Here is an 18,303-nt window from a genome sequence, read left to right on the forward strand (position 1 = left end):
TGAACCCCTCAGCGGCACGGGTGTAAGGAGGAGAAAGCCCAACAGAGGCTGAAATACAGTACTGGGGCCTGTCGGTCTGCCCTGAGCGTCTCTGATGTCAGCCAAATTACTGACGGCCAAATTAAAAAAGGAATCGAGTGCTTACTGCTTACTTAAAAAAATCAATTCCCAGATTCGTTATAGATAATTCCAGACAAACAAACAGAAAGGGCAGTGAGGTAGAATGCAGTAAACACAATGTAAATGTTTTTTTTTTTATAAAACTATCGATCAGGAGAATGTTTTGAAAAAGCCTAGGTGTTAAAAGTATAGAAGTGGCCATTAATGTTTGAGCTGATTCATAGAATCATAGAATGTTTCGGGTTGGAAGGGACCCGTAGAGGTCATCTAGTCCAACCCCCATCATGTGGACCATGATCCATTTAAGTCTTCAATGTCTAGTTAATGAAGAAAGGTAGGTGTTAATGAGGTTAGGGATGTTAAGAAGAGGACTGGGCATTCGCTATTGCCAGCCAGAAGAAATGCAAGGCACAGGGCCTGGGATATAATTTTGGCTTTTTCAATAGAATCCAAATAGATTAGAATTAGCATGTCTCTTTTAAAGTATCAAACACGTCTGTGTTTATTTTTTTATTTTTTGAGAGCTGTGTCTGCTCTGGGAGCACTTAGGTCATTGCCAAAATATGAACACGGATGCACAGGGGAAGAATACAGTGTGGAGAAAGATGTATTGGCAAAGCCCCTTGCTGCTGGAGTAAAACTGCCTCTCTGGGAATGCAGTCTGCGTCTATATACAGTTTTCCATCTTATTTTTGAAACTGTATCGGTCAAGAAAGACACTAATTGCTAACATTGCTTTTGGTAAAAATCCATGATGTAGTAGAAAGATCTGAGTCCTTTGCTGCTCCTAGATTGCCATGTCAAAGAACTGGTTTTGTTGTTGAGTTTTGTGACATAGTCACCCAAGTAGCAGGAATTATTGTCAAGTCTTTTTTTTGTTGTTGTTACTTGATGATATATGCACTATATTGTCTCTGAATTTGGTAGATTTCTGAACCATACTTCATGGCAGTCTTACAGGTAGGCTTTTTTTCTTCTCTGGTTGTTAAACCCATCTAATCATAGTAAAAGAATATTGGTAAGAAACGCAGAGCATCCAAAATCCTAGCCCAGGGATTTTTAGAGGTTTTTTTAAAAAATCGTATCTCAGTAGCATCTTACAATTCATCCCCATTTATGTTTATGATGGGACAGACAATTCCCTTTGCACTTGGCAATCAAATCTTTCTGTGTGACCCATACAGTTGCTTATAATCAGAATAGTATTAGAAAAGTTTAATATATTTTGCACCAGTTGGTGTCAGTTAGCAAGAAACAAAAGGACCCATTTATTTCTTTTTACAAGCTGTCCTCTATATTAAAGGTAGTTCACAATTAGTTTGGGGGCAGCTTTTGAAATGAAAGTTGAGTGACCCACAGAGGTGTTCTTTCTGTACAATGTTTTGTATAAAAAATATGCACGGGTTTTTTTAATATGAGAGTATCGCTCATTTTTACTGTACTAATATCAGGGATACACATCCTAATGAGCTTCATGTTTTAACTGAAGGCACAGGGATGTTGAATTTTACTGCGTGATGCTCTGAATGAGAAGCATTTAATTATGTCTGTTAGCGTAATATTCTGACTATGCAATGTGACCTGAAATTACCCTTCTTGTTAATTAAGTAAGGTGCACTTTAAGTAATGTGGACAAGGAGAAATAGCACCAAGCTGGTTTTAGCCTTCAGTCATGATGTAATGCCTCAGACACTCCAGTTGCTCTTGCATTATCAGAACTAATTGGATGGTTCCCAAACCTCAGACTGAGTAATACAAGTTTTTCTTCATCTTTGTGTCTGGGTGCCTAAGACAAAAGATCTGTTGTCCTCTTACTAGCTGTTTGCAAGCCTAATGGGTTTTAAATGGTATTTTTTTTAACATTTGAAGAGCAATCTTTGCAGGGTTGTTATTGGTGCTCAGGCAAACAAAGTGCTTGTTTAGTGAGCCAAAAGTGGGCAGCCAGCATCATCCTATAAATAAAGACTTGGCAGAGGAAAACTTATTAAGGTTGTTTGTACACATTCTCTTTTCCAGATATAGATTGAGCGCTGCTGGACTCTGCCAAGTCCATTCATTGTTCCAAATAGAAACTTCTTATGGTGGTTTAGAAGCTTGTGCATACCTCTCTTGATTAAATATATAAGATATCATTTATAGATAAAATACATAAGATATCTAAAGTATATACTTGTATTGTAAGTACTTCCCTCAGAATGTGTCAAAAATTACCAAAGATGCTGCATGTCTTATTTATGTGCTTTCTCATAATGCTCTTTATTCAATAGGAATGTTTGTCAGGGCTCAATGCATTTAGCATTGACATGCATTTAGCAGAAAGCTAGCTCTTTGGAAAATTGTATTTCAGTCGTTTGTAGGGCTCTCCTTACGAACACCTCAAGGACGCAAGTAAACCATTAAAAATACTGTATTTCTCTTACCATTCCCAGTGCAGTGGGACCCTCGCATCATTGCCGCAAATCCCAAAACCTTGTCCGTATGTTTCTCCCCCACAAAAAAGAATCCGTCATGGAGTTTTAACTTCTTCACCCTTTGAAAGTATATTGGCATATATTTGGTTTGAAAATGTGCTCCTGTGTGCTTGCCCCTCTTCGGGATCTTGTTGGCCTCCTCTCCTGCCTACCCGTTAAGATGGCATTTTGCCCCAGTTCGCAGTGACGCTTGCTAATGAAGTGAGTTTGGATGGGTTGCACCCATAGTGTTGGATGTGACGACCTGGCATTTGGAAATGGGGATATTCCTCCAGTTTTCATTTGGTCACACCTCTTGCCAAATCTGTGTGAACCTTCCTGAACTACACAGGCAGAAAGAACAGAACTGTCTGAGAGGTTTATGGCTGCGGAAAAAGGGAATAATTTTTTCAGCAGTAAAGCACTCAGAATATGTTATTCACAAATGCACAAACTTACAGATTCCCTAGGTCAAATTTGTCTTCTGGTGGACACTTGCAGCCCCTTTCTGGAGTTTATAAATGGCAGAACTGAAAATAAGCCAGTGGCTTCTAGGAGCACCCAAGGCTGTGCAGCCTTCCTCTTTTTTACAAGTGAGCCAGATGGCCGGGTCCAAAATACAGCTTGTATGATTTCTTTGGAGGAGACAGCTAGGTAATTGCATCATGCGGTAGTTCATGATATTTTATGACTTTGTAATTATTCTTTTCTTTCAGTATATATTCTGTATGCGGGATTTAGACAAAATAATTAATTTGATTATCCTAAGTCACCTTGTTAAGCATGGATGTTTACCCATTTCTTATTGTTATTCATTACTTGACACAGTAATAAGGTGTAGGATGGGAAGTTAATTCGCTTCTAACTACCTAAAGTAATTAATTAGAACTCTGCTTTCCCCAGGTGTACCTGAATTAACTCTCTCATGTCACCTGGGGGTTATATTACAATACTTTCGAAAATTGCTCTTTCCCCAAAGTATTATTTTCTTGTATTATACAGTTTGGAAGGACTTTTTTTTTTTCCTTACATTCACATTTGGATGACTTCATAATGTTACTAAACATAAGATATTCTGGAAATAGGAAGGTGTGGCAGGTTACAGTTAACATCATTTTTGTTGGTGCTGTTAAGAGTTTAAGATTCCCAGTAGAAATGTAAGTGCATCATACTTAGAGCATAAGTGCTGAAGGTGGAGTTATAGTAAGGCTTGTTGGCAGCTTCAGTATCACAACAACGATCTGTGCAAACTAGATTTTTACAAGAATGTTGGATTTTAAAAGTAAAGACTGTTACAGTGTTAAAGTGACTGAGGAAAGTCACTTGGCCCTACCTCCTGCAAGCTACCAGCAACTGAATACTCAAAAGTATTAGGGAGTCTAGCTCTTGAAAGCCATGACTGGGATCTACTTTGGTGTTTGCTCTAGTCTGAAATCAGCAAGAATTACAGTTTTTGAGAATACAGCTCTCAACAAAGTCCTTGCTTCTTCTTCTGTGGGCGCTTTTAGTCGTTCCCTTTGACTTCACTGGCCTTGGTATTTCAGCACTGCATTGTGGAAATGGTGAGTGCTGGGAGTTGTGGACGTGAGCACTTCCATGTCTGATGGTAAGACGTTCAGAATCAAACGCCTAAATTATGACACCACATTTTAAAACCTGCATTAAGAAAAAGAAGTTTAAAATCCATGAAATTAACATAGTATCACAGTGGGATAGTGAGTTCCTGGGGGTGGTGCTTTGGGTGCCCTTTTCACCACCTGCATTTTGCACGGCTTCTGGCTATAGGTGCAATGTGTGAGCTCTGCTCACTGGTACCAGATCCTGTTGTCTAAAGCTGCCTTTTCTCTTTTCATTTTTATCTGACCAGGTTTTTTTGTCTTTGGTGATATTTTGAGGATTTCAATGCGTCATGTAAATGAATAAAATCTAAGAAGTCGGATATTCATAATTACTCATTTTAAAGAGAACTTGCTAGTATGTAATCTGTCAGGAAAGTAGCACACAGGTAATTAAGGTGAATGTGCAGTTTAAAAGTGGGTTTCTGTTTGTTGGTATTATTGCCTTTGTTAACTTTGATGCTTGGTGTATTTGCTTACGCGGTGGTGGTGTTGGCTTTGAATTCAGCACCACAGTCAACTTTTCAGGAACTGAGAACTATCAGCTTCCATTTTAATGGCAGAATAGATTTTTTCAGTCTTGCCTTGTTTCCTATAGATATATCAAAGGCAGCATATGAATATTATATATATTATATTTAGATGTATAAATGTGTGTATATATACACACGTTTGTATTAAAAAAAAAAAATAATTAAACACTGCCCTGCATGTGTTTTCTCCCATGAAAAGGGTTAGGCCCCAAATGCATCAAATTAAATCACTGATACATAAGCCCTTGCATACTCATTATGATGAGCACAGGGTGGAAACTAGCACGGAAACGAATAGAATAGAGGGAGCTTTTATAGATAGGAGGTTATTATGATGCTGAACGTGACTGCATTGTAGGGGTTGTTACTTCTACAAAATATTCTCCTTTAAAAGGTATTCTCCTTGATGACTTTCATTATAGTTTCTCCCTTAAGCAGTATTATCTAAAGACAGCACAGTTGTTTGTTGGTCTTATCAGGGTGGATATTCATGCCCAGAGAATGTACGTTAACTGCTTACTCATTGTGTAGAGAGCCCTGCAACTGTTAGCAACCCAGTTCCTTTGAAGCTGAGCTATTAAAGTCACTGTTCAGCAGAAAGTCCTCTAGATCTAATTTAGATAAATTCCATTATTGTATTTCAGAGTTCTTTTGCAGTTGTTTGGTAAACAATGAAGGTTCTGTTGCTGAAGGATCCCAAAGACAAAGAGTCAGGACCAGATCCATATATTAAAGTGAGTATACTTTAAAAAAAGTAAACAATTGTGTCACCTAACTATTAAGTAATAGTGTCATGTGTTCAGCAAGGCAGATGAATTTCAGTATGAAAAACGTGCTTAATCAAAATTAGGAATGCATGTCTGAAATTATGATATTTTCTAAGAAAAATAATGAAAATTAGGAGTGCATGCTTGAAGTTATGCTAAGAAAAAAAGTATGCTAGAAAGTTTGGTGTGACTGAAATAATTATTTTAGGTATGGGGCATTTGTACTGAATTCACCGTTAAAGCTCTCAGCAAAGTACTACTATTAAACCCATTCCACTTTAATTTATTAATATTGATCATGTTCATGTGGATAGAATCAAGATTAAAAAAATGTTAGTGGTCTTACTGGGAGTGTAATGTGAGAAAGAGGTTACCTGTTGCTGTGGTCCTTTCTGCTGTTGCCTTCAGACATGCGAGTTGGTCTTACTCGCAAGAGCAGTTCTGTTGACTTTAAAGAATTAGAGAGATGTGCAAGAATATTTGCAGGATCAGGTGATCGTTTGTCACATCGGGAGTTCGGGGTTATGTGCTGGTGTACGCTGTAGCTATTCAGCAGCTAGGTAGGAGGCCTCAGTTCCACAGCTGTTTGTTTAGTATTATGCTGTAATGCTAAATAACTAACAAACCCAAACTAGATTCACTAGTAATAGCAAATAAGATGCCTTTGTATTTTACTTTAGTAAAAAGAAATATTCGTGCTGACCTAGTCAATTCTTTGAAAAAGAAGAAACTACTGTTTGAAATCTGTTTCAAGAGCTATAAACCTTTTCTTAATAGGAATTAGGATTATATGGATTTGAAGCAACTTTGATTCCAGTTTTGTCATTTGAATTCATATCTCTCGAAAGCTTATTTGAAAAGGTGAGTTTTAAATTATGTCTGTTGTCTTATTTTCAACAGAATTTAGGCCACGGCTGCCAAGATGCCGTGTCTTATCTTGATTTAATAACGCCCTTTGTGGTACCTCTTCTTGCATTTCCACACACACAGTGGTATGCAGTACCATATTGTATACAACACAATACAATATTGTATACAATGTCAAGTATGTTGCCCATACTTGTTAAGGAATTAAGTTGGTCAGTTAGAATTCACAGTTAGGTTGGCGGACTGTAGTCACAGGTATCGGGTTTTGTCACAACAAATAATTAGAAGACTGTAGTGACGACTAAAGGTTACCTGTGGTTCACCCTTACATTGCACTGAAACTGTGTACTGCATCTCCTAGTTACATGGAATTAAATTGCATAATTGGTGTTCTCTTTCTACTCTTTCTTCAACGCCTATATTTCATTTTTAATGTTGAAGAGGTTTTCCGAAGGAGATTACCTTTATTGACAGTCTCCAACAGCACCGAACTTTGTTGGGTGTTTAATTCTATCATGATCTGCATTTACAAGTGATCCAAGAACATTTTTCCTTTTGTTGTACTGATCCTTGAGAGCCCGTTAGTAATCTTAACTGTTCTTTGAGGGGGCAAGGAGCTGTCTGGATAGTACCCTCTGTGGTACTACTTTGTTCTCTTGTAAGAATTTGTGAGTACCTCATACATTGTTCGCCCATCCTCCCAGCTCATTTCAGTGACAGGAATCCTTGTCCGTTCCTACAGATTCTCAGTATCAATATAATCTGAGGAAGTTTTGTTCTGAATTTGAGATTTGTTATACATTTCTCTTATAAATACTCTGGCTACTGATTGTAATGAAATGCTTGCCTGTTTCAGTTTCAGACATTTATTGATGCTGTTCTGTTCTTCACAAGGTTATAAAGAATTAAGCAATTTAATTTTTTATTTATTTACTCTTTTTCTTTATTTACTTCTTAAATTTACTGTTTATAAGTAGCTCTCTCATCCAGAATGCTATGGAGGCCTAGTTTTTACCAGTCCAAGAGCATTAGAAGCCATCAAGATATGTTTAAAAGAGAATAGTAAAAATGAAGGTAAGTGTATATTTATATTCCTTGGTCTTTCTGTTTCATTGTTTTGTGACGTTTGTAATTTTATTTCACCCCCCCCGTAAGTGTTTGGATTACACCTTTTTTTCAAAACCTTTATCTCATCGTTCTTTTGGCATCATAAAGGTGTCGTGCTAAATCGAGCTTTTGAGGTTTGGGTTTTCCACACTTAAGCTGTTGTTAAACATGAAAGGAAAGAGCTTTTGATGCAATTTACTTATTAGTGTGAGCTTTTCCAGCTCACACTGGTTATCTCACGCGTAAGGAATATTTTGCTGCAGTGCCTGGTTTTGTGTACTATCTACTTTCTTCCCTTAAAGAGAGGACCATGTTAGAGAAACTGGCCACTGCTACTTCCGTGCCTATATAATTCATATGAAGTCTTAGAGAAAAAGAGATTCTCTGTCTTGACTATAACATTTCTCAGGTGAATTAAGTATTAGCTAAAAAGCGGTGAAGAAATGGTGATACATAGATCTTGTAAACTCTTCTAAATTCTTATGCTAAGTCCTAGCTTCTGGCTTTGAGTTTCTATGTACACTTAAATTATTTTATTACTTTATCTGCTCCATATTTGGGCTGTAGTCATACTAATCAACGTACAGTAGGTAAGGTTACACTTTTGAGGAAGCTGTAAATACGTTGTTAGCATTTCCAACAGCAGAGGACTGTATTTTAGGATTTTTGGTCAAATGTAATCTCTTATCTAGAATTCATCCCTAATCTTGATTAGGCATTTTGGGAGCTGCTGAAATGTGTATTTTAATCAATGTAATGAGTCTTTAGTTCCAATTTGGGTTCCTTTCAAAGGAAATAAATCCTTATTTTTTTCCTTCTTAAGAATAGTTTCCTCTGATTTTTTTTTTTTTTTTTTTTACTGTTATAGTTTCTATTTCTAATTTTTTTTTCCCAAGAATACTAGAAAGAAACTCCATGTCCTAAGCTGTACTGTTTTAAGAGAAGATAGTAAAAGATTTAGTGTATCTGGTTTTGACCCATTAGGATTTCGGGCATAGGGATCAAGTAGCTGGAACCAAGAGGTGTAATCTATAACCTACTTACTGCCAGAAGGTGGAAAACTTTTTCCTAGTAATTTTGTTTTGGTCTCTGGTGCATTGTATTTCTAAGCTGGTAACTTATTTTTGGTGTATGTTTAAAATATAATCAGTCCCTGTATTTTTCTTGTATAAGGAAGAGTTGCATTACAGGGTGTTGTAGTGCATGGGTATAGATTTTTACCCTTTTATTTGTTGTCATAGAAGATCATATTTGTTTTTTGCTTAAGCCTTCAGTTTTAGACCACCACTTTGTATGTCTAAATCTCCCTTTGTACTATGTGCTGGTTTTTCCTACGAGTTTTGATGCTTTTTTAAATTCTTAATGCCAAAATATAAATAAACATTTCAAGTTGCATGGGATCTGGCATAGGGCAAGTGTGCATTAAAAAAGCTACTTAGCAAAAGCAGCTAAGAACTGTTTACTCATATTAGGCTTTTAAAAACATGTTGTAGATTGCTATTTACACAATGAAAAAATACATTAAAAATTTATTTTGTATATTCAGATTTGCTGCAATATGTAGTAGAGTATTAGTTGTTATTATTCTGCTGTATTTGTAGATTAAACTGAAGCCAAAATACTCATTTAGCACTCATATTCTATTGTCACGTGCTTAAATTTAATTTAATGTTTTTCAGCCTGGTCAAAATCTCTTAAACAAAGATGGAATACCAAACCAGCCTATGTGGTAGGAAAAGCTACAGCTTCTCTAGGTAAGCTGGGGTTTAAAGAAAGGAATCTTAGATAAATCTGTCTTGTAAGTACAATTTTTGGAGTATTAGGTCCTATTCAAGGGTGCTTAGAAAAAAATACAGTTAAGTTTTATAAATGCGTAATTTTGAAAACAGGTAATGGTATATGCATTAGAACTATACGTGCCTACTTCATCTTGGGATCTAGCTTCTGATTTGTCATTACTTTTATTGTACTGCGATGGTAACTGCTTCAAAAATTTGGTCAAAAAAGAAAAAAAACCCCTTTGTTCTTAATTTACGTGTGGTTTTTTTTCATTCACTTTGCAAATTAAGCTGGATAAATGGGATTATAACATGATTGCCTGAGATTGTGAGAAGTGTGATGTGCTGGCCCTTTATTCCCTCGGTGTTCCTGCGAGGCGTTTGCCAAACAGAAGTCAGCAGTATACATCCCGTTGTCTTCAGCAGATCAGCTGCTTGACTTGTCTTGACACTAATTTTAATTTGATGCAATGCATATTTTATGTGCATAACAAAAATGCAATGTAGATCTTAGTTTATGAAAGCCTTTCTTATTGTAAAATTGCATTGTAGCTTTAGCTTCCACTGAACCACATAGGAAATACCATGAAAAGACTAACGTTAGAGAATTCTAAAAGTCTGGATGTTTTTCTGCTTCTAGTCCAAAAATAATTTGGCTAAGTACTGGCTACCTCTATAAAAAGCGTATCTTTTCAGGCAGGCTGGTAACAACACTGGATCACCAACTGGTGGCAGCTAACAAGCATCTTGAATCAATGAAGTCCTAAATTAGTTAACTTCTCAGGCATTCATCTTATCCCTACTTCCTTGCTTAAGCAAGAGCAGTGTTACACTCTTAGATTTTCCGATAGGATTTCAGCCTTCACTAGAACAAACAGCAATACGCTCACTGGGAAGAGGACTGCAACCAAACCATGCCAGAAGCCACAGCACATCCAGCGTAGTCAGGCACTGATTTCTGTTTCACCGCTTCGGGTACAAGAGTTTAAAAAAATCTCCAAAACAGCTTAGCTGTCCCCAGAATTCTTCATTTCTACTTTTTTCATGTAGGTCGTTCTAGAGCCTAAATCAAATCTTTCATATCATGTTGCTACTTTAAGTGCTCTAATTTTTTTGCTTTTCAAAGATGTATTTGTGTGCACGGACCAAGTTGTGTCTCCCTTTTCAACCCATGTGTCTGTGACAGTAAATCTGAATTGTTCTCATTGATTTCAATGTTTTCCTTTGCTACTTTTGGTTATAGTGGAAGAAGTTGGCCTTACTCCACAAGGAGAAAAATCTGGAAATGCTGAAAAATTAGCTGAATATATTTGCTCAAGTAAGTATCTAAAATCTTCTATTTAAATTAAGTTATTGTACCTTCTGTTATTTCAGAATTTCCTATAAATAAAATGGAGCGTATACTGAAGCAGAGGAGTACATACTGCATATATCTCTTATGTGTAGAACCCGTGAATTCAGCTTCTGGGAATGTGGGCGATATCTCTGAAAGATGATAAAAAATACTTCGAAATACCTGTACTAAACATTAATTTACGTGAAATCTTAAACTCTTTAATTGATTAATAATACTGCATGACCAGGTAGACAAAGTATTTTTTTACCTCTAGATCAGAGCTATAATGATTGGAAATTGCTGTTTAATCATAAGATTTAAATGATTGTGACGGTAAGTGTGCTGGTTCTCTGTGAACTCCGGGTAACCTGGCTTTCCTTGCTTCAAACCAGTTGATGCTGGGGGTTTTCCACCAGTTTTCCACTATGCCATAGCTCAAAGTAGATAAGGGGAACTGCCTTCCTCAGAATGAACAGATGGTTTCAGAGGAATCTGTTTTTCAGCACCAAAGGAGAGCGGGTTTGGAGACGTTGCAGAAGGGGTTAGTTAAAATGATGGTTTATGTTTTGTTTAACCATTTTGTTACGGTTAAAGCTGTAATGCTGATCTGTTTGCTGCTTCTAAATGTATTATCAGATTGTTATGTAATTTTAAAAGTCTAGTTAGTCTACTTCCTCTTTTTTTTTTTTTAACTATAATTTGTTAAAATTTCCAATAATAAGAAGAAACAGTTTTAGGCTTAGGGGCTGTGGATGGGTCAGTACAAGCTGTGAAAAAAGAGGCTGTGTTTTTGTACAGCCTGGGTTACAGAACTTGGGTGAAGAAAGTCAGGAGCAGGAGCTGCCAGTGCAATGCATTTGACCTCGGAGCTTCTGACACGTGTGGTGGTATTCCAGGGAATCCACGACTGAGGTGCACGCTGCCTTCAGAGTGTCCGTCTGAGTATCGCCCAGGAGGAACAGTTATCAGAAGAAGTCAGCAGAGTTAGTCCCCAAGCTCTCTGAAACTCACTGCTAAAATAATCTCTGTACCAGGTGAAAATCACACCTAAGGCTCAGTATCTCAGCAGCAACCTGTTCGCTGGCGGATCCTTCTCCGTGCTTTTGTATGACCTGGGGTACATCCCCACTCCTGTGAGGAAGCAGGGAGTTGTATAGTGGGGCCTCATAGTGAAATCAGAGGGTAGCTTTCAGTCTGATACAAAGGTATGTCCTTGGCTGAAGGACTTTCTGCCCCAAATTTAGAAAGGGAAACAAAAGCCTTCATCTAGAGGCTTGTGCAGTGTCCGCTAATTGAACGGAGAATGACCAACGCTTTGAAAAGCTATGTTATTCATCCAGTCAAGGCAAACAGCCTGCCGTTGGCTAACCCTAGTCAGAGAAACAAATGACAGTCAGTGCAATTATTCTAGATGTTGGGTGAATTTTTGTATCTGCTGGTTTAAAAGCGCTACTGCTGACTGCACTTTATGAACTTGCTGAATAAGGTGCTAGGTGCTTCAGTAGTGGAAATGATGTTAAGAACCCTGACAGGTTATTTTTGGGTGTTAGGCATAACATTAGATGTGAAAGAGAGTGTTGATTAGCAAAGTCTGCGTAGTAGCAGAGATTTATAGGTAAAAGAAAAATTGATTGGAGCTGGCAAGTACTGTTTTTATGGGCAGAGTGCTCTGTAATTCATTGGCAAATATTTTAACTATATGGAATATTTCATGATAAAAATGATAGTTGTCAACACAAGATTAAATAATAAATTCTGAAAATTAAAAATGCCGTTTTCAACACAAAAATGCCATAAGTGAAGAATAACCCATGTCTACTCTTCAACAGATATTTTAAAGCAAAGACAGGTTTTAGCTGATTTTTTTTTTTAGTGCCAGAAAATCGAGTTTCAGCTGTGAAATAATGTTTGCCAGTTTGCAGAAGGAGGTTTTTTTGGGGGAAGGAAGATAAGAAAAATACCTGTCTTTTCTGTTGTATGAATGTGAAAAAAGCCTAGGATCAGGTCTCAAGAAAACAGTGCGTCAAATACCAGGGCTGGAAAAATTCCTCGATGGTGAGCCAGTGACTGGCACAGTTCTTGCAACGTGGGCCCTTCCTGGTTATTTTCGCTGTCCAGTTGAGGATCACCCTGGCTCTTCCTCCTCCCTGGGGAGCTGCTCGGCTCGCAGACCCTGTTACTTCTGACTGTGGTTGATCCCATGGCTGTGTCCCCGCTGTGCCCGCAGGCTCCTGTGGAGGTAGGAGCTGGCAGTCACGGAGGGAGCCGGACGGGGAGCAGCATTTTTTGGTGACAGCAGAGAAAGCTCAGTCCAGAGCCAGCAGCAGCTTCTGGTAGCCACCACAGGGACAGAGAGATCTGTGTGTCTTACTGCCTTTCCATAGAGTATCCTGCGGGCGGTTTCATACCTGAACACCAGCAGGCTACTTAAATTAACACAGTGCTGCAAACACTTCCATTATCCTTGCAAAAATGACTGCCTTTGAGTACCCTTCAGTTTTGATAACCGACCAGTGAATTTCAATCATTGGAGACTGCTTCTTGTTGATACACATAATCATACTGAGGGATTTATTGCATTGTGCATATTTATGTCCTCTCAATTTATCAGGTGGTTTATAACAGCCTCGGAAGCACAGATTAAATTACATCATGTTCCTTATTGTGTGCTTATTTATTTTTGTTTATGCATAAAATGATAAGTTGGTGAAAAGAATAGCTCTACATTTTTTTAGATCATTCGAATTTATTGTCAGAATAAAAATAAAAACTGAAGCGATGGTATTTCTTTTGTTCTTCACCTTTTGTGCTTTGGTACGGCTTCAGCTTAAGTGACAGGGAAAATAAAGGCAAATATTTTTTTAGTTTTATTGGTGTAACGTTTGTGTTGGTTACAGAAGTAGGGGGTACCATTAGGGCCAGTGCTCGTTGTACTGTTCAGGCCTACTGAGGAATGTTTCTGTGCTTTCTGAGCACAAGTCAAAACGGATTAGTGTTTCTTTACATGGCGCTGCAATTAACTGACATGAGTGGTAGGAGGATTAATGCTGAAATATTCAGGTTTTATCTTCTTATTTTAAAATCTCTTTTACATTCTGTCCCAACTTCATTCTTCCTTCCTATAATTTATTACAAGCATATCTATGGCTTCTAATAAAACTTGAGTGTGCATTTAGGACAGTCAGATATATCTATGGTGACTCCTACTAGGCTCTTTCCATTTGATTTTTACTATGCTGTCCTTTTTTTTTTTTTTTCCCCTGAGGCACCTCTGATGCTTGCTGTTATAAACCAAGAGTCTACTTCCAGCACTTAAAAAACCCATTTATTTTTCTAGTAGTTGTCTCTTAAACATGTGTATTAACATACCTGAATTAGTAATGGCACAACTTGTTGAGGAACTCTCATTTATTTTGGAATGTGAATGCCAAGTTGTGTGCAGCTGTGTAGAATTTCACCTTGAAACTTTCTCTGTATTTGTTATTTATAGAAAAGGCAAACTCAGACTCTTAGGAAAAAAAGTCTGCTGTTAAATTCCTATCCAAAGATCAAATTCTTCCTCGATTAAAATGCTCTTTATCTTTTGCAAAGTGTCAATATTCACCATTATTTGATAAAATCTAGTAGTGAAAAGCTTTCCAAAGCAATTAGCTTAAGCCCTAAATGGAGCAAATTATTGAGAATCGCATACGGACGGTGCTGCCCCCTTCTTCCCGGGGCAGGAATTGCATTCACACTGCAATGGTTATTGTCAGCGTTGGCACCTTCTGCCTCCTGTGCGTGGGCGAACTCGGGGTGCACGGGACGGGGGGGCTGCCTGAATGGAGGAAGCGTAACCCAAGAGATGGCGACACGAACACGATTGCCTGGTGGTATTTTTTTAAGCAGAATTTGTTTATTTCTCTGCTAAAGTATTAGGAACATACAGAACCTATGGAAACTGCATCCCAGCTGTATCATGTCCTACCAGAGTCGAGTTATGAACAGCCAGGTATCAGGAAGATCCCTCCAGAATCTCCAAGGGGCTTTGGCATGTTGGCAATGTAACAATAATTAAGGTTGGAGGTCACTTGCATTTTAAAGGACAAGAAAGAGCAAGTGAGGATATCCACTTCCACCCTAGCAATGGAAGTAGAATCATTTTTCCTTGGGGAATTAAGAAAATAAGACTTTAAGATTGATTGCAACTTTTCATCAAAATCTTTCTGTCCTCTTCTTTGTCTGCCTAAATGTTCTTTTATATGGAGCAAGCTGTCATGGATTGCGTGGGACTAGGACTTTAAATATAAAATTGAGGAAGATTGTGTTTCTGAGGAGGAGGAGATAACTTGCACAGTACTTGTTTTGCTTTGTAGGACAGCAAGGGGAATAGAAATGCAGTTTATCTTTCATGAGATCTTTTTAGTCGATATACTTGTATTATAGTTATGGAATATTTTTTAATTTACATGCTAAGTAGCCTCTGTCCTCTGACTTGTGGATGCAGTTGCACTGCAAATGTTTTCAGTTATCTTAGGGCTGGGTCTGTGATGAAGCACGCGGCATTTACTGCAGTGTTCAACATTTGATACCTTTAAAATGTATTAAATGTGTTATATTTACTCTTTAATAAAGACATAAGTTAATTAAAGTTCTTGTTTGTGTGTTTACAGGAGAGAAACCTAATTCCTCAGCTCTTCTTTTTCCTTGTGGAGCCCTGAAGAGAGAAGTACTTCCTACGGTACTTAGAGAAAAAGGTTGAACTGCCCTTGGAGCCTCATTTTAATTACTCGGCTTTATGAGAAAAGTTGTATCTAAAGCGTGCGAACCAAACTTGAATAAGTAAAAATTGAATTTGCTGTCATGTTGGCTAGAAGTCAGAGGATAGGAGTAAAAACTGAGGTTGGATTGCTGGCCGCAGCTCTGGGACTGAGCTGTAGCCTGACGTGAGCAAGGTTATTTGCCTTTTTCTTCACCTCTCTGAGATGGAAGGTTCACTTGTTCACAGAAGTGTTGCAAGACTTGCCAGTTTTCCGGTGTGCTTCAAGGTCTTCTGATGACAGATGCTTTAGTGTATCTTGCAACTCTAGAAATACCTACAAATCCTTCGCAGAATTTTTGCTGTATCTTTTTAGCCTAAACTAGTCAACTTAAGCGCAGTGAGTATGCTGAGAGTGTTTTGTTGAAATAACAGAAATTAATGAAACCCCGGTTAATTCTGCGTGTGTATTCTGATTCCAGGTATACCTCTGGAAAGCCTTACTGTTTATCAAACAACCCAACACACTGACCTGCAAGAATCACTGAGCAGTTACTTCTCACAGCAGGTATTTGGCACTGATGTAATTCAAGAATTTCTGAGGTATAGGATAATACCTAGCAGAATATACTCTTTTTTTTCAGCTGTCTGTAGATGATACTTGTGGTGATACAACAATATCATGCATAGGCTTCTTTTTTCTTTCTCTTGTTGACTACCAAGAAAATCCTTTAGCAAAAATGTCAGACAGAGCGTGAGTCCCTCAGTTATTTGTTATGGCAAAGACACAGTGCCTCTGTTTGAAGACAACAACAAAACCTTTCACATTTTGTCTAACTTTCAAAATATATGTATGTTTCAGAATTACTGGGAAATAACTGCATAAATAGTTTCATATTCTATTTATTCCTTTGAACTGCACAAGACTGCTTTTTAAGTAATACCATGTCAGAAGTTACATGTAGCAAGGATGTTTATGGAACAGCTTTATTATTAATTTTTATTAGTGCAATTGAAATATCACTGGATATCTTTGCTGTATATTACAAATTGGAATCCAGTAGTAGAATCATAGAACCATTTAGGTTGGCAAAGCCCTTTAAGCTCCCCCAGCCCAACCGCTCCCCTACCCCTGGCCCTCGCCACCGCCTCTGCCCGGCTGTTAAATCCCCCCAGGGCTGGGGACTCGACCCCTTCCCTGGGCAGCCCCTTCCAGTGCCTGACAGCCCCAAGGGGAAGGAATTGTTCCCCATGGCCAACCTCACCCTGCCCTGGCACAACTTGAGGCCATTTCCCCTCATCCCATCGCCCGTTCCCTGGCAGAAGAGACCAACACCCCCTCACTACAGCCTCTAGTTACCTGCCCGACACAGTTTCAGTCTTCCTTTTCTGATTATCCAATTTACGAATGTAGGAATCTCATTTTAAGTGGTGAAATTCCAAGCAAAATGCTGTTGACAAGTGTATTGAGATATATTTGCTAGAATTGTTATTAATGTTTTCCTCTTTTTAAAACCATCAGTAAATGCCATTAATCCAGGATCAGCACACAGTAAAAGATTTGAAGGTAGTAATAATTGCTTTTATTTTTTCAAGACTGGCTTTCTGAATTTTCCATTGGTAGGAGCTTACATCGTGGGTAGGATTAATTTTATTCCAAATGCAGGCTTTCCTTCCTACAGAAACTTGGCCTCCTCGAGCATGCTGCACCTCTTTTTGAAATCTGTGCATTAACGTCTTGTTAAATTACATATTGATTTTAAAATTCCTTTTCAAGACATCCTAAAAGGTTACGCCATGGGCAGTCTGACTGATACATTGTAGTGTCCTGCTGTTCCCAGGAGGCTGTTGCAGCCCCGAGCCCCACCATATTTAGTTTATAGCTGTTATAAACGCAAGTCAATAGTACATTCGCATTTTGGAACTTTCTGAACTCTTTTTATGGGACTCCTTGCTTGCTGCAATTAGATGTTAGTTTAGGCGTAAAGCTGTTGAAATGTGTTTCTCATGCACTTCTTAGCTGTTCTTAACTGATGATATTGTGGTTATATATTGGGTGCGTGGAGGGCTGACACAAAATGACAAGCGTTTAGCACTTGGTGAGACAGGGAGCGGCCCCGTTAAACTGTCGTCGTGGCCTCCTGAGCTTCCAAGTCACGCACCGTAAAGTAACAACAGATGTAGTTGGAGCAGAACGAGTGTATCTTTCTTGTCAGACAGAAAATCATGATAAAGCAAGCATGTGCTTTGGGTCTGCAGCTCAAGAGCTGGGACCTTCACTCCAGACAGAAATTTTGCCAGTTTTTTGGCTACGGAAGATTGCTGCTGCTATCCTAGGGCAGGCTTATTCCGTGAGAGAAAGCCCTTCCCGGGGTCTGCAGTTTTAAGGCATCACCTCGTCTTTGCTAGAGCATCTCGGAGCGGGCAGAGCTCAGGGTAAACCACGTGAGCTGGGAAACAGAGAGTATGTGCAGAACGGAGGGAGGTGGGAATGGATTTAGGGAAATAACTTGTGGAGTTTTGTTGCTAAACAGGAAAATGAGTACGGCTCCAGAACGCTTTCAGTACATTTATCAGCAGGTGCTTGTTTGGCAAAGTGGTTGGTTAAAGGCACACCTGAATTTCAGCGTCCTGTGGTAGAATGGGGGGTTGGCAGGCTGGCTGCACCAAGGGAAACCCTCTCTGTTGGCTTAACTGCTGTTCCTCATCAATAAAAACACTTCACATCCGTATGGAGGCATTGAAGGGATTTACGTGGACAGACCGCTGGAATAGCGAGTGACCTATGCCAACCTATGGTTACTTTTACTCAGGGAATTCCAGCAAGCGTCGTCTTCTTCAGTCCATCTGGTGTCAAATTTTGCCTCCAGCACATTCAGAAGCTTTCGGGGGATTTTATCAACAATATCAAGGTATCTTCTCTTTAAAAGCGGTGAAATACCACACGGAGTAAGTTGGGGGGGGGGGGGCAAAGGAGGGAGGGGAAAGCAG

At 38.7% G+C, this 18,303-nt stretch overlaps 2 protein-coding genes across 6 annotated transcripts in view; one reads left to right on the forward strand and one right to left on the reverse strand.

Annotated features, from left to right (window-relative positions):
- Positions 1 to 2,571, reverse strand: part of LOC104128321 (BRCA2 and CDKN1A interacting protein) — a 15,448-nt gene extending 12,877 nt beyond the window's left edge. The window contains 1 exon segment of the mRNA XM_035896577.1: positions 2,541 to 2,571. Within this exon segment, the coding sequence (XP_035752470.1) occupies positions 2,541 to 2,571 (31 nt within the window).
- The window catches only part of UROS (uroporphyrinogen III synthase), a 20,627-nt gene that overhangs the window by 323 nt on the left and 2,001 nt on the right, over positions 1 to 18,303 (forward strand). Inside the window, exons 1-9 of one of the 5 annotated variants that reach the window (XM_035896581.1) lie at positions 394 to 4,176; positions 5,364 to 5,453; positions 6,264 to 6,347; positions 7,331 to 7,427; positions 9,140 to 9,214; positions 10,482 to 10,556; positions 15,227 to 15,310; positions 15,795 to 15,880; positions 18,126 to 18,224. In XM_035896581.1, coding sequence (XP_035752474.1) covers positions 5,391 to 5,453; positions 6,264 to 6,347; positions 7,331 to 7,427; positions 9,140 to 9,214; positions 10,482 to 10,556; positions 15,227 to 15,310; positions 15,795 to 15,880; positions 18,126 to 18,224 — 663 coding nt within the window. In that variant the 5' untranslated portion in view covers positions 394 to 4,176; positions 5,364 to 5,390. Of the gene's footprint in view, positions 1 to 393; positions 4,177 to 4,921; positions 5,454 to 6,263; positions 6,348 to 7,330; positions 7,428 to 9,139; positions 9,215 to 10,481; positions 10,557 to 15,226; positions 15,311 to 15,794; positions 15,916 to 18,125; positions 18,225 to 18,303 lie in introns of those variants that run through there. The other 4 variants (XM_009641069.2, XR_004842317.1, XM_035896583.1 and 1 more) reach the window with 4 other exon arrangements.

The sequence above is a fragment of the Egretta garzetta genome, unplaced genomic scaffold (genome assembly GCF_000687185.1).
Source record: "Egretta garzetta isolate BGI_Z169 unplaced genomic scaffold, ASM68718v1 scaffold386, whole genome shotgun sequence".
NCBI lineage: Eukaryota > Metazoa > Chordata > Aves > Pelecaniformes > Ardeidae > Egretta > Egretta garzetta.